Source organism: Wolffia australiana, chromosome 3 (genome assembly GCF_029677425.1).
Source record: "Wolffia australiana isolate 7733 chromosome 3, ASM2967742v1".
Lineage (NCBI taxonomy): Eukaryota > Viridiplantae > Streptophyta > Magnoliopsida > Alismatales > Araceae > Wolffia > Wolffia australiana.
The window spans coordinates 18,521,159-18,542,822 of NC_135837.1; the positions used below are offsets into that span (position 1 = coordinate 18,521,159).

Below are 21,664 nucleotides of genomic sequence, written 5' to 3' on the forward strand. Positions count from 1 at the left end.
AAAATTAGGATAACCTATATTTAGAAGGCTAATAACAAAAAAGCCAAAGGGAGAGGATGATTTGGAAATCAACACACATAACTATGAAATAATGAGATGGTCTTCATTAGTGTAACAGATGAGCCCGTGATCAATTTACTGATCTAAGCTTGATGTGACCAAATATTGAATCCCAACCACAATCTGAGTCTTTGGAACTTTTTTTAAGCAATAACATCAGGAAGGGGTATCTCTTTGCAACCCCTCTGACCTCCATTATTCTTGTGAATAAAGAAGATTTGAGGCCTACAGATAGACAACTGACCAGATTCTGGACAGAATCCAATATTCAATTACTCCTAATTTTTTAATCAAAATTATTTCAGATTCCTTATACACACGATACTGGGGAATATTAAATATTGTTTTCTCTCACTTTCATTGAGAGAGCATGCGTGTTGAGCCTCTTGAGTGATCAGAGTCAGGCTTTGCTCATCGCCATCAAATGGGCAATTTAAAAAACTTATCAAAATATTTTTAAATGTTAAATAAAAAGTAATGTTCTCTCATCAGAGTAATATTATTACTGGCCCAGATCGTATTCGACTTTATGAATAACGGCCCAGATACAGCGAATATTCTAAAATACCTCTCCCCGTCAAACCGGCTAAGTAATTGTAGATACGAATAATTGCTTTTCAATAAAACAGGAACAGTCGAGAGTTTGACACGTGTAACGCTAAAAAGGGTCATCTCTCGCCGCCTAAAGTCCATAGACGAGTTAATCGCCGTTGATTTGATGGACCCGGACACCACCGTAACAGGTGACGGTAACGCCCCAACCTCGCTGTCAACTGAGTGAGCCATGCATTTACAATTGACCAAAATACCCCTCAATGACGGACGACAGTCGAAGACAAAATGGTATTCCCGTTCCGTTCCCGTCCTACCGACTCGACGGAACGGATATCGGACCAGCACCCGTCCCCTGAGCGAAGGATAACCGGCCGGATGATAGATGACGGGACGGATGACGAAAATGCACCCCGTCCCCTGGCAAAAAACAGCCGAGCGGACATTATACGACGGAATCGGGGATGACGAATTATGGGTCCCCTCAATGACGGAGCGGATGACGAATCGGGGATCCGTCCCAAGCGAAAGACTAGTCAACGGATAATGGATAACAGGACAGTCGTTCCTTGAGAAAGACTAGAAAAATAACAAATGACGGGACGGATACCGACCCATAATCCATCTCCCAAGCGAAAGACTGGAAAAGAACTTTAGACGACGAGACGGATGACGATCCACGACCCGTCTCTCAAGTGAAATACTTGGAAAGAAAATTACTTGACGGGATGGATGACGATCCGCAGCCTGTTCCCCCAATTGAAAGACTAAAAAAGAACAGTAGATGACGGGATGGATGACGACCCGTGATCCGTCCCCAAAGTGATGATACACGATTAAATGGGTAATAGATGACGGGACGTTTGACGATCCGCAATCCGTCCTCAGAAAGATGAACTGCTAAATGGAAAACAGATGGTGGGACAGGTGACGATCCGCAATCCGTCCCAGAAAGATGGACTGCTAAACGGATATCAGACGACGGGATGGATGACGATCCTTAATCCGTCCTCAGAAAGATGAACTGCTAAACCGACAAATAGATGACGGGACGGGTGATGATCCGCTATCCCTTCCCAGAAAGATGAACTGCTAAACGGGCATCAGATGACTGGACGGGTGACGATCCGAGACCCCGTCCGGAGATTAAAACGGATGACGAGCCGCGATCCGTCCACCGAACGTTACGGAGTGGCAGACGGGTAATTAAGCTAAAATCAAAGGGCATTAGTGGAAGAAGGATCGGTATGGCGGGTAAGAGGCGGGGAAGAGCTCCCTCTCAAAGCTGGCAATCAGAAGCGCGCTTCTCGGAAGAAAAGGGGGGGTTTTTCCTTCGTTTCTCTGCGGCGAACGTCGAAAAAACTGGTGAGCGAACCCGCAGCAGAGCGATTTCTCCGCCATCGAAGTTGAATTTCTCTCAAATAAGATTTTATGGTGACGTTGTGTGGTGGGTCGGTCCGCGAGACTTCCTTCCGTGGCTCCTTCCTCTCTAATTATAAATATGCGCCGAGAGGGCTGCTGAAACAAGGGAGGATCTTGGGTTAGACTCTGGTCGATTTCTCCGCTTTCTACTGCTTGCCAGGAACCCGGCTGATTGCCCGCCATGGCAGATTGTTTGAGCAACGGGAATCAGGAGAAAGACCCGCGAGGATTTCTATCTTCTTCTTCGTCTTCTTCTTCTATCAGGGTCCGGCATAGCCCCTCCGGTAAGAAGATGGATCTGGGTCGGAAGTTCTTCGCGAAAGTCATCAAAGGGGATGGGGGATACGTGCTGGAAGACATCCCTCATTTGACCGATTTCATCCCTAACCTCACTGTGAGTTTTCGTTCTTTGTCTCTTCTTATCATTGGGTTGGGATTTTTGGGATTGTTTGATGGGTTTGTGATCGGAACTCGGTTTGATCGGGCGTTCGTTTTGTGGGACATGTGGTGAGGAGATTCTGTACTTTGCGATTTCTCTCCGTTGGCCATAATTTTAATCACTTACATTGTTTTTTGGATTCGACAGAGCCATACGAATCCTTTGCAAGACAACCCGGCTTACTCTGTTGTGAAGTGGGTCCTTTCTGGCCGTTTTGTATATTTATTTTTTTCTGTTCTTGATTACTAATTTTCTGCTGCGATGTTTTGACAGGCAGTACTTCGTTGATATGGACGATACGGTGGCCCAAAGGGTAAGTTTCTTTCAAAATTGAGTCGCATCAAACCAAAGTCTGAGGGGGTTTTTGGTGGCGAACTGTACATTTTCAGGTTTTAGTTCGTAAGAACAGCCCAAGAGGAACTCACTTCAGACGCGCAGGGCCACGTCAACAGGTACTTTTCTTTGATCTTGAACCTGTTGGGGGATAAACGGGCATCAATTTCAGAAATTTGATTAGCATTTTCTTGAGTTTTCCTCAGGTTTATTTTGAGTCAGACGAGGTGCACGCTTGCATTGTGACATGTGGCGGCCTGTGTCCTGGACTGAACACTGTGATCAGAGAAATAGTCTGCGGATTGTCTTACATGTATGGTGTGACAAGGATTTTGGGAATCGAGGTGAATTTTTGGCAATTAAGTATTATACGATGCAGTATTTATCAATATATGTTTCTTCCATGTCATCGAATTATCAGGGAGGATACAAGGGATTTTACGCTCGAAATACCATTGCATTGACTCCGAAATACGTCAATGACATCCACAAGAGAGGAGGTACAATTCTAGGCACTTCTCGAGGTGGCCATGACACTGCCAAGATCGTGGACAGCATTCAAGACAGGGGAATCAACCAGGTAAATTTCCATTTAGAACATGTTTTCCTTGTAACATACATGTTCTCGGTATCCACCTAATTAGCGACTTTAATCTATCTTAGGTGTACATAATTGGTGGTGATGGAACACAGAAGGGCGCATTTGTAATTTTTGAGGTATCATGCCCCCAAGATCTCTCTCTTTCTCTCTCTATCATCCATCTGTCAATCTATCTCTCTCTCACTTTCTCTATCTATCTATCTAAATTTTCGCTTCATGTTCATACAGGAACTTGTCAAGCGCGGTCTCAAGGTTTCGGTTGTTGGAATACCTAAAACTATTGATAATGACATTGCGGTGGGTAAATTCTCTATTTTCCAACACTATATGCGCCTGTTTTTCTCCATGTGGTTGAATGTTCATCTTTTGGTGTCGTATTTTTCAGGTTATTGACCGGTCATTTGGCTTTGACACTGCTGTGGAAGAGGCCCAGCGAGCCATCAACGCTGCTCATGTCGAGGCCGAAAGTTTTGAAAATGGCATCGGCGTAGTTAAACTGATGGGCCGTAACAGCGGTCAGTCTCTCTTCATCTCCCATATTTTGCCATATGACGTACATTGACTCACAAAATTGTTTCGTCAACTCAATTTAGGGTTCATTGCAATGTACGCAACTCTTGCAAACCGAGATGTGGTGAGTCTCTCTACCTTTCACCTGATATGTGTGCGAGAGAGAGATCAAGAGAGATGGATAGATGAATAGATCGATAGAGATAGAGAGAGTTACTCCTGATTCCTTGGCTGACTCGATAATATTTTTTTGCATGTAATGGCAGGACTGTTGCTTAATCCCAGAGTCACCCTTTTACTTGGAGGGCCATGGTGGGCTCTTCGAGTTCATGGAGAAACGGCTCAAAGAAAATGGTCATATGGTCATCGTTGTAGCAGAGGGCGCTGGTCAAGAGCTCATCCAAGAGACCCTTAGATCATCCGACTCCAAAGACGCCTCCGGAAATAAGCTCCTGCTAGATGTTGGCTTGTGGCTGTCCCAGAAAATTAAGGTTCTAATTACTGAATCCTATCTCCTTTTTACCAATTATTATGTTATTTTTGGAGTCCAATTGTCGCATAGGAAAAGTGCCTTCTGGGCTCTTTAAATAGCCTCTGTAATCAACTTGTAAGATGGGCTTCTTCCAATCATAGTGAGAAAGTGTGTGGTAGTTTCTTTCTCTTTCTTGAGTCATTTCTCAAGAATCCGTCTGCTTCTACTGCTCAAGTCTCAACATAATTCTCTAATTAATAGTCACATTATCTGAGGCCCTTGTTTTATCTCTCATAGGAGCATTTTGCCAAGAAAAAGATGGTGATCAATCTGAAGTACATAGGTCTTTTCTTGATCTTGCGCTCCCTTTCCCTCTCTCACTCTATCTCTCCTGCTCTCTCCCTCTGTCTCTCTCTTATGCTATCTCTCTCTCACTCACTCTTCCTCTGCCTCACTTTCTCTGACTTAATCTCTCCTCCATATCTCTCTCTCTCTTACTCTATCTCTCCCTCTCACATTCTGTCTTTGCCTCACTCTCCCTTCATCTACCACTGTCTCACTCCATCTCTCTTTCTCACTCTATCTCTCTCTCATCGCGCTCTCATTCTGTCTCTGTCTCACTCTGTCACTCAATCTCTCCCTCCATCTCTCTCTCCCACTCTCTCACTCCCTCTCTCTTTTTCACTCTATCTATCCCTCTCTCTCCTCTTTCTTTGTGCATGTGTTTCACTGAGAGGCTGGCTGTGCATGGCAGATCCCACCTATATGATAAGGGCGGTTCCAGCAAATGCAGCAGACAACGTGTACTGCACACTTCTGGCCCAGAGTGCAGTTCATGGAGCCATGGCAGGCTTCACAGGCTTCACCGTGGGGCTCGTAAATGGGAGACAATCCTACATCCCATTCTATGTATGTTTATGGTTCATAAAAATTTGATGCATAACCCCACTATCATACTTTTATGCATGATAATCATTGACTTGATGTTCTTCTTGATGGTTATCTCAGAGGGCCACAGAGTCACAGAGAAAGGTGGTGATAACGGACAGGATGTGGGCCAGACTGCTCTCCTCCACTCACCAGCCGAGCTTCCTCAATGATGAGCTTGCAGTGGAGCATGACGAGACTGAGCCCGTTGACAGCTACACAGCAGATGATATGAGTAGCCCAGTCGCCGAGAATGGTAGTGTCTGATTGGGTGTGCTTTCCCCTGGTTATGTTATTTTGTCTCACCAGGCTTCTGATTAATCTTATTTTCCCAGACACATCAAAATAACCAGCTGTGTTTCAGCATGCAGGTGTACATGTATAAGTATTTCAATATGCATAGTTACTCCATTTGATGAATTCTCACATGCTGGTTGAAAAGTGGAGTCGAACTGGACCAAACTGGGGCTGCTGGTCCGCCATTTTGGGGTGGACCAGTTGTCCAGGGATCATGCTGGATTGAGGACAGGAAATACTTACTAAAATAGTTATATAATTTATAGTGTAGATCATGAAATCGTCAAGGAATATGAAGACACATTTATGTAGATTGGGCTTGAGAATGGAGTTCATCAAAGCTTGCAAAATATATGGACGATTCCTTAAGTGGGAAGGCATCACATTGAATTTGGGGTGTCGTTCGATATTTGTTGTGCATGGTTTTCAGATCTAACAAGCCTTCAGTTATAATTTTTTAAAATGCATCCATATCTCACAACTCTTCAATTAATTCATCAACCGTTGGGATGGGGTGACAATCAAGTACAATATTTTTTTTGGTTCTATTCATTCAATACATTCTATAGCCCATTTAAATCTTATGAACCAATAAGGAAGGACATGAAATGAGCTAACAAAAGGATGTATAATATTAAGGATAGTAAATCTTGCAATGACTCCGCTTGAACATTCTTTTGCATGTAATAATATTTTACGATGATGAAGAATAATTGAATGTTATTCCAGGATCAAGTGGATTTATTATTGAAATATCAGTACAGTGGTAATGAGTGTGGAGTATAAAAAAGGACACATTTTACAGTTTTATCAATCAAAAGGTTTGTCGTATTCTAATTTAGCTCTAATGAAGCATACGTTAATGACCACAAAGTTCATGTGCCTTTTCTATTGATGCTAACCAAACCTGAAGAGATTCATGATGATCACACCAATAAAATGTGGTGGGTTATAGACTTTTCAGCATAAAGAGTACTGTGTTTTATTTCCATGCAATAATTTTAACATGATGAGATCATAGTTGTAATAGAACCATCCCTGAGTTCACAACCACTATATTACAAGGATCATACTGACATCCCTTTCTAAAATGGAACATAATTTTGGATGACTTTGAGGCCTTGCATACTTACAGGTTTATTAATACAACTATCTGAGGTGTGCTTAGGTGATCCGTCTCCCAAGATGATGATACCATGAGGCCTTGCATACTTACAGGTTTATTAATACAACTATCAGAGGTGTGCTTAGGTGATCCGTCTCCCAAGATGATGGTACCATGATACTATGACTCAATTGGGATTATATGATTCGTGAATAATGTTGGTAGAACAAACTTGTAAGAAACCTCTCCATTAATTGTACAACTGAGTTTAGTGGTATATATCTTAGAAAGTGTCATTTGAACTTCTTGGGTTCTAGGTCATGAAGGGAGGCTATGAAAATACTTTTTCAAGAAGTGGAAAGCTGAAATAAATTCTCAACTAATCTCTAAAAAAATTCAAACTTTTGATGCCTTGCCGGGAAATTGTTTTACCCTTGATTTGCTGCCAAGAGAGTGTTTTGAAGCTGTTCACTTGACTAGCCTTTAGAAATATTCACCTAATCAAGGGGCTCTTGGATCTCCACTTCTTCCTCTGTAACCCTTTGTAAAGATAGGGTTGATCTTCTCACTATCAACATTCCTTAGCAGGTGAGGGAGAAAGGGAAAAGGAATAAATAGGAGCGCACTTACCTCTGATTGGTCTGGGTGCCTAAAATCTGTGCACCTTCTCTATTTACATTTGAAACATTTCATAAAATTCCCTTAATTAAGTACATCTACCTATGCCCCTTTAATATTATATGTTTGACCTTCTACTCTCATGTATCATTCTACTTATTAACTTCAATGTGCCAATAAAAATTATTAGTCAACATGATTAACTAATTATATTAACCTTTATTAAATTCAATAAAAATGTGCCAATAAAAATTATTAGTCAACATTATTAAACTAATTATATTAACCTTTAAATTAATCAAGGATTAGTTTAACCTAACTGATAGGTAAGTTTCCATCCCCAGGGTTTCCAAACTACACCTTGTACTCTAGAAGATACATAATATCAAATAAAGTCCCTCATGGAACCTTTACCATCATACATTTTCTTATATGTATAATCCCTTATATATAGGAGACTCCCAAATGACTTAAGGTATGGTTAATTGTCAAACCCTAATGTATCATTCAGTAAGTACTGATTTGTAATAGGGATCATTGGAGAGCTGTCTTCTCTAATATTCTCACTACCCTTACTAGGGGTTTGATCCATTTTCTTCCTCAAGGTAATCTCCTTTTATAAAAAGGGCAAAGGACCCCCTTATTGACCAATCAATCACCTCCATGTATTTCTTGTTATGTCTTAACTAAGACCTATTTAAATTCCATAGTTCTAAACTCGTACATCTATGTCAAAACATGGCCTTCCAGTAACAATATGGTCTTGGCATCTTAATTCAATGGACCACTTACACAACCGTGACATGAATCAACCTTATTAATGCTGGGATTCACATGTACCACTTCAGTGAATTTTTTATCTAAAGAGCATCCACCATTCTCCTAAGTATCTCTACAATAATGGATAGAAGATCAAACAAACTTATCGTATAATTAGGACCATATCATGTTATACTATCTGGATAATTTGATGATTGTCTCGAGTATCTGAAAAATAGAAATATGCAGATTACATGATTGACGAATAGTGATATATGTATTATAATCCCATCATAATTCACTATGTCATTACATGTATCCATGGACTCTATTAGAAACACTGCACGACAGTAATAATCCATAAATAGCTATTTCAAAATAAATCATCTATTATGATTGGCTTGACAGCCACATAATATCCATCAGAACTTGGGAGCTCAAATAATATAGAGAACGCGATCGGAAACGGATGGAGCATAAATCTTCATTAGTTATTCTTTGTGATTGACTAGGGAATGGCACGTTCAAGATGTGATGGTTTAGACATGGCGAGAAGGATGACAAATGATGACCGACGAGAGCATGATGTGGAGTTCATCACGTCCCCCCTCATGTCAATCATCACTGGATTTTATAAAATTATGCCATATTTTCATTACCCTTCAGTAGAGTTGTCATCCCATCCTCATCCCGTCACCAAACCACATATCAACAATTTAAATTTTAAATTTTTTAATTTTAGAATTTTCAATTCTCTCTCTCGGTTTCTCTTGGTCTCTCTGTCTCTGACTTCCTCTCTCTCTCTTCTCTCCTCTCTCTCTTTATCTATCTATCTCTCTCTCTCACTCTTACTCTCCCTCTCCCTCTTTCAGTTTCCCTATATCTCACCCTCTTTCTCTCTCTCTCCGGGTCCCCACTCTCTTGGAGTCCCATTCCCTATTTCGATCTCTCTCTATTGATCTATCTATCTCTTTCAGTCTCCCCCCTTTTATTGAACTCCCTCTCCCTCTTTCTGTTGATCCTCTCTTTATCTCTATCTCCCTCTCCCTCTTTCTCAGTCCGTCTCTTTCTCCCCTTCTATCTCAGTTTCTCTCTCTCTATCCTTTTATTCTAAATATTATGATCCTTTTTTTTCCTTTTCCCCCCTTTTTTGTCCTTTAAAATTCCATGACCATCATCAGCTGTGACAATTGTTTGATCACGTCATTCATCTGATACCCTACATACATGTTATGGGTATTTCGTCATGTCATCCATCACAGATCTAAAATGTCATCCTTCACCATCACATCATCCATCAGGGATCCATAACCATGAAGAATGACATGACAGATTATGTTTGTCATTCCCTATTGACTGGTCAGCTGGATGATCAACATGATGGATGACCTTTTTTACCACTTCATGCACCAAAAATACAATAACAGTTTACTATTGCCTATTACCATGGACGTACATCTCAATAAAACAGTTAATTAATCCCTTCTTTCATTCTCAACAATATTGATTAGATCTCCTTATAATCCTCTTCCTAGTGGTGTGATTATCTAATTATTTAGGGGCTATCAAAGGTCATTGTAACTTCATTTCACAGCTTTATTGTTGTGGGGCTTTGGTCAAATCCGTAGCACTTAGGCATGGTCATGTCATCTAACATATCATTTTTCAGGAGTTGCATAGTTGGTACGCGTTGGTGCAGCACATTATATCGGTTGAACATGTATGAAAATTAGTTTATGTTTCAATAGAAATGTCCAAAATCTCATCAATGTCATAAGGCTGGTATTTACCAGCTTCCCTCAAATTCCAGACTTTAGTGCATTGACAAAGACAAACTCTAAAAGATATAGAGAGAAGTTAGCCAAATATGTTACAAGCTCTTCGGATTCAGATAGAAAATATGCTACAAATCCAGTTTATGGTTATGTAAATAATTTCTAACATATCTCTTTATATAAAATCCATAAAAAAATTTTAAGGAGTTATCTAAAGGTTATCCATATCTACATACTACAATTTTCTTTGATATAGATGAATAATTCTGATGCTTGCCCTTCAAGATGCAAACAAACCATATTAATTTTTTTGATGTCATAAAATGGATTTTTACGAACTGTACGCTCTACATTGTTCAAGCATGATAGATATTTTCTCCTAGAAGATGTAGTTAATTTACCTTTATAGAGCTTCTGATTCAGGCTACGGTGACCTTCTCTGACAAAGAACTTGAGTGTAACAAGGTTGAAGTTCCCTCTTTGCTTGTAGGGTGATGGCATACTTATCCCTTCATATTCAAATTCATTTTTTTTGGTCAATGTAGAATATGTGCCAAGATTTTTGAAGTTTATTAAGGATCATCCATTATCTTGTCCAACTCTTGGATATTTATTTTCCATGGAGGCATGTATGAATCTTACAACTCGAAGACCAGATAGAAAGGTCCCTTAGTCTAAACCATATTGAAGAGAAATGTGTAGAATTATGATGCCAAAACAAGTGTTGGGTTCTGTGATATTGCTCTAGATGATATTAAGTGGATTTCTGAAGCAAAATACTATGAATAAATTACAAACAACATTCACAACATGATTGATCATAGACACATTGAATTTGTGATTTCCTGATCCTCGAGTGAAACATGTTGATATGTTCAAGTGTTTAGACCCTAGATGTATCCATGAGATCCTTGGCACGTTTAGTCTCCTCCTCCATCTTAATAAGCCATATTTGTTCACTACTGTCGTCATTGCATTGCCCCAATTGCATTGGAAATGGAGAGGAGCCAAGGGAAGAAGGGTGAACTGGATGAAGGGTCTTAAAAACTTCAAGCTTAAGGGAATTTCACTCAGACCTTTCCCATTAATACTGAGTGGGATTTTTTATAAAAACTCCTAAACTTCAAGTATATCCTCTAAAATTCAAAAGATCATTTGTGTGTGACCCTTTGGCGCATGTATCAACATAATTAATGACTCCACAGGCCCAATAACTTTACGTGTCTTCAAAATTAATTAATTATGTCATAAAATACATTAATTAATGACAAATCAAATTAACTCATTTGAAAGGATGCATTTTTAGTTGCTTAATATGAGGTGCTTAATACGAGTCTCCAATCCATGAGGTGCTTGATAGCATGCATTTTTAGTTGCTTAATATGACCATATTTCCATGTTTATTTGTATTAAATTAATTTTATATGCATATGTGGCACCGCCGCTTGGCGATCGGGCAATGTGGCACCGCCACTTGGCACCACGTGTACACGTGGGCTGCATATGTCACATCTCTACTGGATTATAAGGGGACATTGCTGACATGTCATATGGATGGGACACCATGTCAGCTGCAACAAAAACTATTAAACTGTATATTTAAATAATAAATTATCATTATTCATTTTTTTGTCTTTTCTTAGGGTGACACGTGGCGCAACGAGAGCCGTCAATCACTACTGACAAGGATAATCTCAGTCAATCATCACATTTAATGCCCATAACAGACAAAACCCTAACCGAATGACGCGATGGTGTTGAAGAGGACAAGGAGAGAGAAATATTTGAATTAAATTGATAGACAGAAATCATCCAACTTCCAGGCTTGATATCTGACGATCCGAGTTACGGATCGAGTTAAATTTTTAAGGGCAGCTTTATCTTGTTCTCCTCTATCCATCCATACAGTTGGACATATAAATTAAGCCCCCAATATTTTAAAAAAGCATATTTAAGTGTACTTCCTCCTAGTGAGACTATTTGAAATAAAGTTAAGTTTTGAAGGTCCATCGAGTTTGCCTTCGTGTCTCTAGTGCTTGGAGAGGTTCAACAGAGAAGTGGGGAGGTTTATTTGTAGCATGAAGATGTTGTGATCGTGGCAGAATATAGGAGTCTAAGGTTATCCTTTCGCTTTACATTGAATCGTCTCTAACACATTTAGTTAGTGTAACCATCTTCACCATCTATCACCTTCATCCATTCCCATCTTTTATCCACTGAATCATCATCCCTTATCATCCACTATCACCCAGTTCACGTCCCCTCTCACACCATCACAATCTCGTCACCCACCTCTATCATTCCCCCTTTAAGCCAACACTACTATCTCATTACATCCTCTCATCATCCTACCTCCATATCACTACATCATTCACCATATCCACTTGTGTTCACCCCACCTATCATGCCATTGTTACAATTCCATCCCATTTCTCATTCTCATCTATCTTAAAACCTAGTTAGCCATTTCCCACTATCATGCCATTGTTACAATGTCCAGTCCCAGAGGTATCAAATGAGGGTGCCCCCCATTACAGAAAAAATTACATAAAGTCATTGTCCTCTAAAACAATTAATAAAAGTCCTCAAACTTTTATTATATCCATAAACTTTCAAAAAACCTTGTGTATGTGACCCTCTAGACCTATGTATAAATCTAAAAAAGTTCAATGGCCGAATAAGCATTAACAGGTGACCTAATTAATTAACTCTATCACATAAATTTTAATTCATCAAGGATCGATTTGTTAGTTGCCTGCTAGTGCAGTTGCAAGCAACACATCATGCCCTAGAAGATGCAAAATACTATTTTAATTATCTCATAGAATGTATTTATGATCCCCACCGCACAAGACTCTTGAATGATTGAGGGTAGAATAAATTGTCAAACCCTGATTCTTCATTCTAATTTTAACTAATGCTTGGAGAAATTATCAGAGGATGGCTTCTTCAAAACTTCCACTACACTAGGCTGGGATTTAATTACATCATATTTCTTAAGTTTGGAGCAGAGTTTTATTTTTCCTGCCTCTTACCATCCATAGGGATGGATCTATAAGTAAAGCCTCAAAGTTTTGTAAAAACTGTCCTTAAGATCACTTCCTCCTAGAGAGGAAGATTGAAATAATAGAACGTCTTTAAAGACCATCAAGAGTATTTCGGGAAGATGACATTCTCATCTTGGTGTCTTGAGTGTTTTTAGAAGAGCAACACAGTAGTGGAGAGGGCTGATCTACATCAGAAAAATGCCTCGATCCCAGCAGAACATAGGGATCTAAGAATAGTCTCTTTCCTTACATTGGTTTCTCTTCACCCACTTAGTTATATATACATCCTTATGTTATCATCTAATTCTGATCACCATTTTTCATCATCTCACCCTATCACAGCTATCTCTGGTCTCAATCTTGATCTCATCACCTTCATCTGATATAAAAACCCTAAATCATCTAGTCCATCATTCTCTTCTTTGTCTCACAACCACCTATCCATTCTTTTTTGTTAGATCATTGTCATTTCTTCTTCCAATACTATCCTTCATCATCATGCATCCACATCCACTCAGATCCATTCACCCATTTCATCAACATGTCTTGTTATTCATCCTCCTATATTCTAATTCATCTTCCACATCCATCATTACTATACATCTTCATCTATCTCACTCTCTCATATCCATTTGGTATATCCATGTCCTTGTACCTATTCCTCACCACCTCATATTCATTACATCACAATCTCCTATTTTATACTTATCTCTTCTCATCCCTCTTGAATCATAGTTTAAATAGTATTTAAAGCCTAAGATGTATCCCCTAGTCAAATTATTTTATGAGTAATTATTTATAAATTAATACTGATTAACTCACATATCAATGACAAATCATGACCTTAAATTTGAGTTCCTCACTAGGCCATAGTCAAAATACAATTGTCCATCCAGAAAGCATCTTCGATGTCTCAGGTTTAAAGATCACCTACACAACCATGACATGAATCAACCTGATTGACAATAGGTATAATAAAATTTATGGATTTATATAGATCAATTCAGTGAAATCTTTCCCGAAAGATCACCCACTATATATATTTAATTTCTCCACACTAGGTGTTACATGATAGACCATACTAATCATATGAGTGGGACTAGACAATGTTATTCTATCTGAATATTTTGATGTCCTTCTAGAGAATCCTTTGAATAGAAATGCTTAAAACATGTGTTTAAAGAGTACTGATCACTACATCATAAATCACTTAGTTATTTCATGTATTCCCAAACCTCAATCATAAGCATCGCATGTGCTTCATAATGAATATATATTATCAATTAATATAGAATGAGATGTGAGATGTAATGGCTTGCATACCACATATATTTCTAATATTTGATTGGAATTTTGATATAATACCATTCAAGAATTTGCATGAGTCAATTCAAGGAACTCTTTTTGCTAAAGAGCACCCACTATATATCTTTAGTATCTCCACACTAATGCCCATGTGATTGGTCCAACTCACAATATGAGTGAGACTAGATAGTGTTATTCTATCTGGATGCTTAAGTGTACTTCTTAAGAGTTCGTCAAATAGGAATATTTAGAACACATGCTTGAACACTAGTGATCTATGTATTATGATATCATCATAATTCACTAAGGTTTATCATTAATTCATGGGATTCATTATAAGCATCACATGTGTACTACAATAAATATATTATATTAATAAGCATAGAACGAGCTATGGAATGTGTGATTGGCTTACTTAACACATATGTTTCTATCACAAAGTTTATGAGAAATTGAGAATCTAGAAGAGGCAGATCATAGAACAGTTTATTCAATAAAAAAAGTAGCTTAGAGAAGCTTAATGGACTAAAACTGTTGTAGAGCACAAAACTATTCAAACAACCTATCCACAATCACGCGCGATGATAACATCAACTATTTATTAAAGATTGTGTTTGAGTGTGCCTAATTTATCTTTAAATTGAGCTATGCCCACATATTATTCATCATTTATGTTGAAAAAATAAAACTGATGAATAATGTATTGTATCCTAATATTACACATTTTTTGATAAAAATAAGCCCGCTTGACACCTTCTAGTAAGTTGATAAAGTATCATCCTTATTTGGAGTTATTTGAGATACATGACTTGGGTTCTGATAATAAAAAGCTAATTTAACAGTAATATCATGTACTTTGTGTGTTTATTTTCATTAAATGATTATAAATTCATTTTATGAGGGTTTGAACATTTTTGGAATGAGGCTTAGATTCTTCACAGTATTAAGGTATTAAACAGATATTTCATGATTAATTTCATTTTTTGATATTTTAATAAAATATTAAAATTAGATTTATTCAAATAATGTTACTGTGAGTTATAATCATTGTAGAACGAAATACTGATTTTTCTTAATTTTCTGCTAGATGGATAGAATGTAAATTATTTTTGTGACATTTAATTCATAAATAAAATATATTTATAAGTCATAATATATATTTGGATTCATTAAATACTTTTAGGAGTTTATTGTATTTTTAAAATGACAGTCTGGTTTTCCCCTATTTTCTTTCAACTTTATGGAAAGTGCTAATGTTAAATTCAAAACGATAATATTTTTATAAGTCATAAAAATAAATGTTTGAATTCTTAAAATGTTTATGCATTTTTTTGAATGTTTCTGGTCTGCCACACTGGTGTTCTCCTACATGGATCGAGGAGGAGAGAAAATAAGACTTTCTAGAATTATTAAACTTCAAATTGTGATAAAGAATATCTAGGTGTTTGGGATGGAAAATTTGATGTTTCTTCATTTTTATCCCTTTTATTACTCAAGTTTCTCTGATCCATAAATAGACCCTCCATTTTGCGTTTTGTTCCCAATTATGGTTAGGAGTGTGATTTTGTTCATTCAAAATCTCATTAGTATTTTTACTTGCATTTCAAGAGATGATTGAAGGATTCTCCTCCTTGTCCTAAGTTTCTGTAATTGATTACCTAGGTTTTCACAATCACACATGCCACCTCCAGCTCTGCCACTCATTCGCGCATATCTGCCTCCGACTCCACAGCACTCTGAATGTCGCATGCACGTATCCACAGCCAGATCCACCACAATCTTCATTGCTGCATTCCGTCACTCACTAACGTGTATGCTCAGCCATATCCGCTGCAATATGTGACAGTCAAATTCACCTTCTCAATCCATTCATGCCACTGCTATCAACCATCAACTGGGGTTGCCGGTATGCTAAGGTATTTAGTATTTATCTCTAGAAAGGTTCCGTAAAATTTCCAAAATTATTCTATAAAATTGGATAACTTAATGTAATCAAGATAAACATTTTCCTAGATTATTAGAGATATTGTGAATTAATTTCACTAGTATGTGTTTCTAATTTAGATTAAATTCCTAAAACAATTATAAACATATAAATTTAAATTTACTTTTCAACACTTGCTCCCTGTGGTATTTGACCCTAACTCAATCTATGCTCATAAGGAAAAGTATAAATATTTTTGTATAAATTGGAGGCCTTAAACAACATAATTATATGTTATTGCTGGTTTATCACTCATTCCCTTTCTTTTCTTTTAAAAAATGAGTACCTCCCTAACTATGCAACAAATCGTATATTGTTTCTGTTACGCGTTTCAGTCAGCACCCATGACTGCTGCCCAAAATGCCCATAGCATCCAACCACTCATGAACTTTTTTGGACTTGGTAGTTATGTTGGAAAATTGGGTAGTCTTGAAGCTACTAGGGGGAATTGGCCCCCTGAGGTCTTGACAAATTGGCCCATGCCCCCACACCATCATTACCATTTCAGCCAACCGGCCACCGGTGTCACGAAGTGCTGCCACAAGTCATTTTTCATTCCTATTTCATTTTATCAAATTTGCCATAAATTTTCAAAATAATAGATAATTCAAAATAAATAAGAAAAATATAAAATTTTCATTAGATTAATTTAGGTTGCTCCATTAATGTATAAATATAAATATTTGAATAAAAAATTGCTACCTGATTCTCTGTTTATGGATTCGACCACTATGGAAAACTTTACAAATATTGTAGCATAATTAGGGAACTCAAACAATATTTTATCTGCATTTCTTGTGTATCATATGGAGACTTTCTTTAATTTTAAAATCTGCGTCTGATGCACAAAACCTTTTGAGGCCATGTGTGGCTACTAGATTGTCATCATCTACCTACTTCTTAAATTGATTCTTGTAAAGAACTCATAAAACATACATAATTTGTTATATATTAAATCAAGGACAATATTCGTCTTTCTAACTAGACTTTAAATTAATTACTAGAGTCAGAGTACAAGCTTCCTGCTGAAACAAATTCAAGGACAAATTGTCAAAGTTTTGAACACAACTTAGATTTGAGGTCAATAAATTGTCTAGAGAATATATGGATCAAGGGCCCTCAGATTCTTTCTGCAGTTTTTACCCCCTATTTGGCAGGCAAGTGGTCTGCACACAGGATCCCCCACATGCGTAGTCCACAAGAACATGGAAGAACACAATCATAATTTCACTGATTACCTTGCATTATGAACTTCATCAGTAACGACGATTGAAGGATCAGCCCTTGTAAATCCCAGACGGATCTGCATTTTGAACAATCCACGGGTGTTCGAGTAATCTGTGCAGTGGAAGTCGGTTCGACGAATCCTTCACCAACATCTATGTCATCCATCAACTATCATCAGCAAACTGAAAACTTGGAGGATTCCAATGATGACAAGACGATGATCTCGATGATTATGATGATAACGATGATGATGGTGATGCCGACAATGACAAGAACAACGGTGATGAAGACTAGAAGAAGGTTGTCGATGATGATAATGATAATGATAATGATGCCAATGACAATGAGAACAATGATGATAATGATGATGATGAAGGATGACGACGATGACAGTGAAACGATGGTGACAAGTAGAAGAAGGATGTCACAATGATGAGAATGACGATGATGATGACTATGATGATGACTATGATGATGACAATGATGGCCATGATAATGCAGAACAAGGATGAAAACTACAAGGATGACAACAATGACAAGAACAATGATGATAATGATGATGCCGATGATAATAAAGATGACGATGATAATGATGTTGATGACGATGGAGATAACAATGATGATGACGATGATGATGACATTGACACCAACAACAAAGATAATTATGATAGCGATGATGATACGGGCGACAATGATGATAATGACGATACCATGACAACAGTGACAATGACAGCAATATTTTGACGATGATGACAACAATGATGATGACGATGATAACAACGATGACAATGATGATGGGACGACGATGAATTATGAAGTAAAAGAACATCTCACCTGACTGATCAAGTCCTTAGCAGCTGAGGAAACAACAGGCTTCGCTGGGAACTTGAGATCCACCTTCACAATCCTGAGGATTATATTTAACCTTAATATTGCTGATAAAAACCCACGAATTAAATCATCCAAGGCTTGGGTTGTAATAACCTTCTGTATGTGTCGGTGTGCTCCTTTGCCTCAAATGGTGGAATGCCATAGAGGAATTCATAACACAAGACTCCCAAGCTCCAAATATCCACGCTGGCATCATGCTCTACGCTTTCCACTGCCAAATCATAAGAAATTCTATTAGTAATCAGTGGTTAAAGAAATTTTTACCATTCGCACAAATCTGTATTTTAAAGGATTCCAGTTCTTCCTTAAAGACTTGAACATATTCGCGCATACCCATTTCAGGAGGGAGATAATCCAGAGTACCGCACATTGTCCGCCTCTTATTGAAGGTGTGGACAGCCCAGCCGAAATCCGCAATTTTGAGCTCTCCCTGCACATTTTAAAATTTTCATTTCAGTAATTTGGTAGAGCCTAGTCTGAAGTCAATCATTGTCTTATCGGAGAAATGATCGAAAGTATTTGAACTGGATTGTTGTCTGCGCACCGAAATGGCTGAAAGTTGGGGAATGTAAACTATATTAAAATTTATTTTCAAAATTGTTTCAAGTGCTAGTTGATCTTTGACACACCTGGAAAATGACAAAATAAACCTTATTTCCTGTATTTTCTTTCCTTGGTAATCGGATCGTTGTTAGAGCGGAGAAATTACCGGTAGTAGAACTAAATCATATTTTTGATGTATAAATTGTAATTTGATGAAGGAAAAGACGGAATATTTGATTTTGGGCATCGGAAATCTAATTTTCGGCAATTTTGCTCATTGATTTCAGAGAGCAGAAATGATCGTTAATAGTTAGAAGGAGGAGAAGATATACCTGCGAGCCTATCAGAAGATTCTCTGGCTTAATATCTCTGTGAATCACATGCTTTCCGTGACAATATATTAATGCTCTGGCAAGAGACGCGATGTACTGGAAGAACAAATTTCAAACAAAATTAAAAATTTTCGTGCGAAATTTGAATCCAGAAAACTCAGAAGATTAAACCTCCAAGAAAACATGGTAATTTAAAAATAATTCAAACGTATTAGTGAACCAGATTCAAAAGATGATAGAACCTACAGTAGCTGCCCGTCTCTCGCTGAAGAATTTGCACCGCTGCAGCTCTTTGTAGAGTTCACCCTTTGCGGCATACTCAAGAATCAAATAAACTCGCAACTGCATGAAAGAATTACGCAGGGTAAAATTTTTATTTCGTTTCTGGCGGCTTGAATACCGATCAAAATCAAACCTGGTCGTAAAAATATCCGTATAAACGGAGAATATTTGGGTGTCGTAGATGGCTTTGAATCTCAACTTCTCTACGCAGTTGGTGTTCGACCTGCGACTGCTTCAACTGGCTCTTGAAGAGCACCTTGAGCGCCACAATATGGTTGCTCTAATTTTCAATGAACACGTAAGAGTTAGAATTCTGTCAGAATTTGAAAAAATTCTCCAACTTCGTCGTAAGATTTGGTCTGAGACCTTTTTCTCTCGGGCTAGATAAACGTGCCCAAATTTCCCTCTTCCGAGAGGCTTTCCCACGTCGAAATCAGCAAGCGTCCATCTCTTCTCTGATGCTGATGTCTTAACAGAGGCCTGCATTGAAATTCATGCGAGAATATTCAGTCGTTTGTTTCTTGTTACGACGCTAGATATCGTAGATATTCTTATTAAGATCGAAAAAAAGAGTCCGATTGAAAAAGAGGAACGCATCTGGTTGAACGCAGTACTGAAAAGCCAAGAATAGATTACGTCAGCCCTGATGCTCTTAATTTTCTCATCGACCGGAAGAAACTCTACATTTCTGGCTCAATCTGAAACCCTAAATGGGGAAAGCATTGCTCATCCTTGTTTCCAGCTAATACAGCGATTCAAGAAGATGAACACCAATTTTTCTGCACGAAATACTTCCGGAAACGAGAAAAACAAGCAAGCAACTGCTTAAAAATTCGGAAAACTCTGGATCTTCGTATTCGACGTACCTTTTCACATCGTTCTTCGGCAACGATAGCCATCGATGGGAGGGGTGATTCCTAAGAAATTTGCCAGAAGAATGAGAAGAAGGCGCAATAGAGGAAAGTAGCCCTTGAAGATCTTAAAGTTCTCGCTCCGCTCCAACGGTCCGAATCTGACGTGTCCCTCTCGAGCACAACGTTCAAAATTTTGAACTCCTTCGGGCCCGCGCTTGTGGCAATAAATACGTCTCCCGAGATTTTGAACTAAAAAATTATCCAATAAATATATGTTTCTAAATGGGCCCAATAAATGCGGCCTGTGACGGATGACGAATAACGTGACGGACGGAACGGAACGGAACTGCAGTTTAGCACTGTGTCTGCCTGGCAAGCCAAATGGAACGGAACTGCAGTTTAGCATTGTGTCTGCCTGGCTCGCCAAAGGCAACAGATAGAGTTGGACATTTTGGAATGAAGTTCAATTCGACTGGACGGGGCTGGCTAGCTGCACCCCCAATAAGCAATAAAAACTTTGAAAGTTATACAAATATTGTTTATAAATGTTTCATTACATATGATAAACACATCTGCATCCAATTTATGCATTTCTAATCATGATATGTTTCTCTGTTTCTTTTAGGTTGAAACAGTGGCCACACACAAATCGAGCCAAGGTGAGCGAGGAAACAATATCTAGTGGAACATCTTACAATGGGAATTTTTTTTCGAGATGTTATAGCTTTTTATAGCTTTGTCAATGTTATAGCTTTTTGCTTTATATTCATTATTGTTTGCAAGGTTGATGTCATTTTCTAGTTTTTTGAGTTTTAAACTTTTAACTTTAACATAACAAGACCAGGACTGAACTACAATTGACTGAAATCAAACCTAACTTAAGGTAAGGTTTTGCTATTTGTTTAGAACTGGGACCCAAAACCAAGACCATCCAACTAGTGAACACAACCTGGATGGGATAGAATGGATGATGATGGTGAAATATGAAATTGTGTGCATAGTTTGTCACATCTCCTGTCCCATCACACCTCCTTGTGATTTGAGAAAATCTGGCACACTTGTGTCACACATTACAGGCCCTCACGTATGTGCATATCTCCTCACTAAATGGTGTCCCCATTGTTGGGTTCTAATTACCTTGACATTGATAAAAAATCAAAACGATTCAAAGTGGAAGACTTTAACAAAATTGTAATTAATCGATAAAATATTAAAACCAAGAATCTATGCATGGATCGCATACGTGATTATGTTGATCCTCGAACGAGTCGCATGGAGCTACTCATGTGTGAAGCCTCTAGAAATATCCAAACGGTCGTTGCCATGTCG

At 38.2% G+C, this 21,664-nt stretch overlaps 2 protein-coding genes across 2 annotated transcripts; one reads left to right on the top strand and one right to left on the bottom strand.

The window, feature by feature from the left end:
* Window positions 1-1,895: 1,895 nt before the first annotated feature.
* Window positions 1,896-5,742, top strand: LOC144701192 (ATP-dependent 6-phosphofructokinase 3-like). Its single transcript, XM_078572934.1, has 15 exons — window positions 1,896-2,152; window positions 2,223-2,428; window positions 2,621-2,667; window positions 2,747-2,786; window positions 2,863-2,925; window positions 3,013-3,150; window positions 3,228-3,386; window positions 3,470-3,523; window positions 3,636-3,704; window positions 3,793-3,922; window positions 4,001-4,041; window positions 4,184-4,408; window positions 4,687-4,732; window positions 5,144-5,298; window positions 5,398-5,742. Exons 1-15 carry the CDS (start codon window positions 2,044-2,046, stop codon window positions 5,581-5,583), a joined length of 1,668 nt encoding a protein of 555 aa, XP_078429060.1. The 5' UTR covers window positions 1,896-2,043; the 3' UTR covers window positions 5,584-5,742.
* An 11,480-nt stretch (window positions 5,743-17,222) lies between these two features.
* On the bottom strand, window positions 17,223-20,528 carry LOC144701194 (serine/threonine-protein kinase Aurora-2). The gene is made up of 9 exons (XM_078572935.1): window positions 20,348-20,528; window positions 19,848-19,961; window positions 19,615-19,761; window positions 19,446-19,541; window positions 19,200-19,295; window positions 18,658-18,754; window positions 18,418-18,535; window positions 18,268-18,340; window positions 17,223-17,585 (listed from the first exon to the last, which is right to left on the bottom strand). Exons 1-9 carry the CDS (start codon window positions 20,378-20,380, stop codon window positions 17,484-17,486), a joined length of 876 nt encoding a protein of 291 aa, XP_078429061.1. The 5' UTR covers window positions 20,381-20,528; the 3' UTR covers window positions 17,223-17,483.
* Window positions 20,529-21,664: the final 1,136 nt, after the last annotated feature.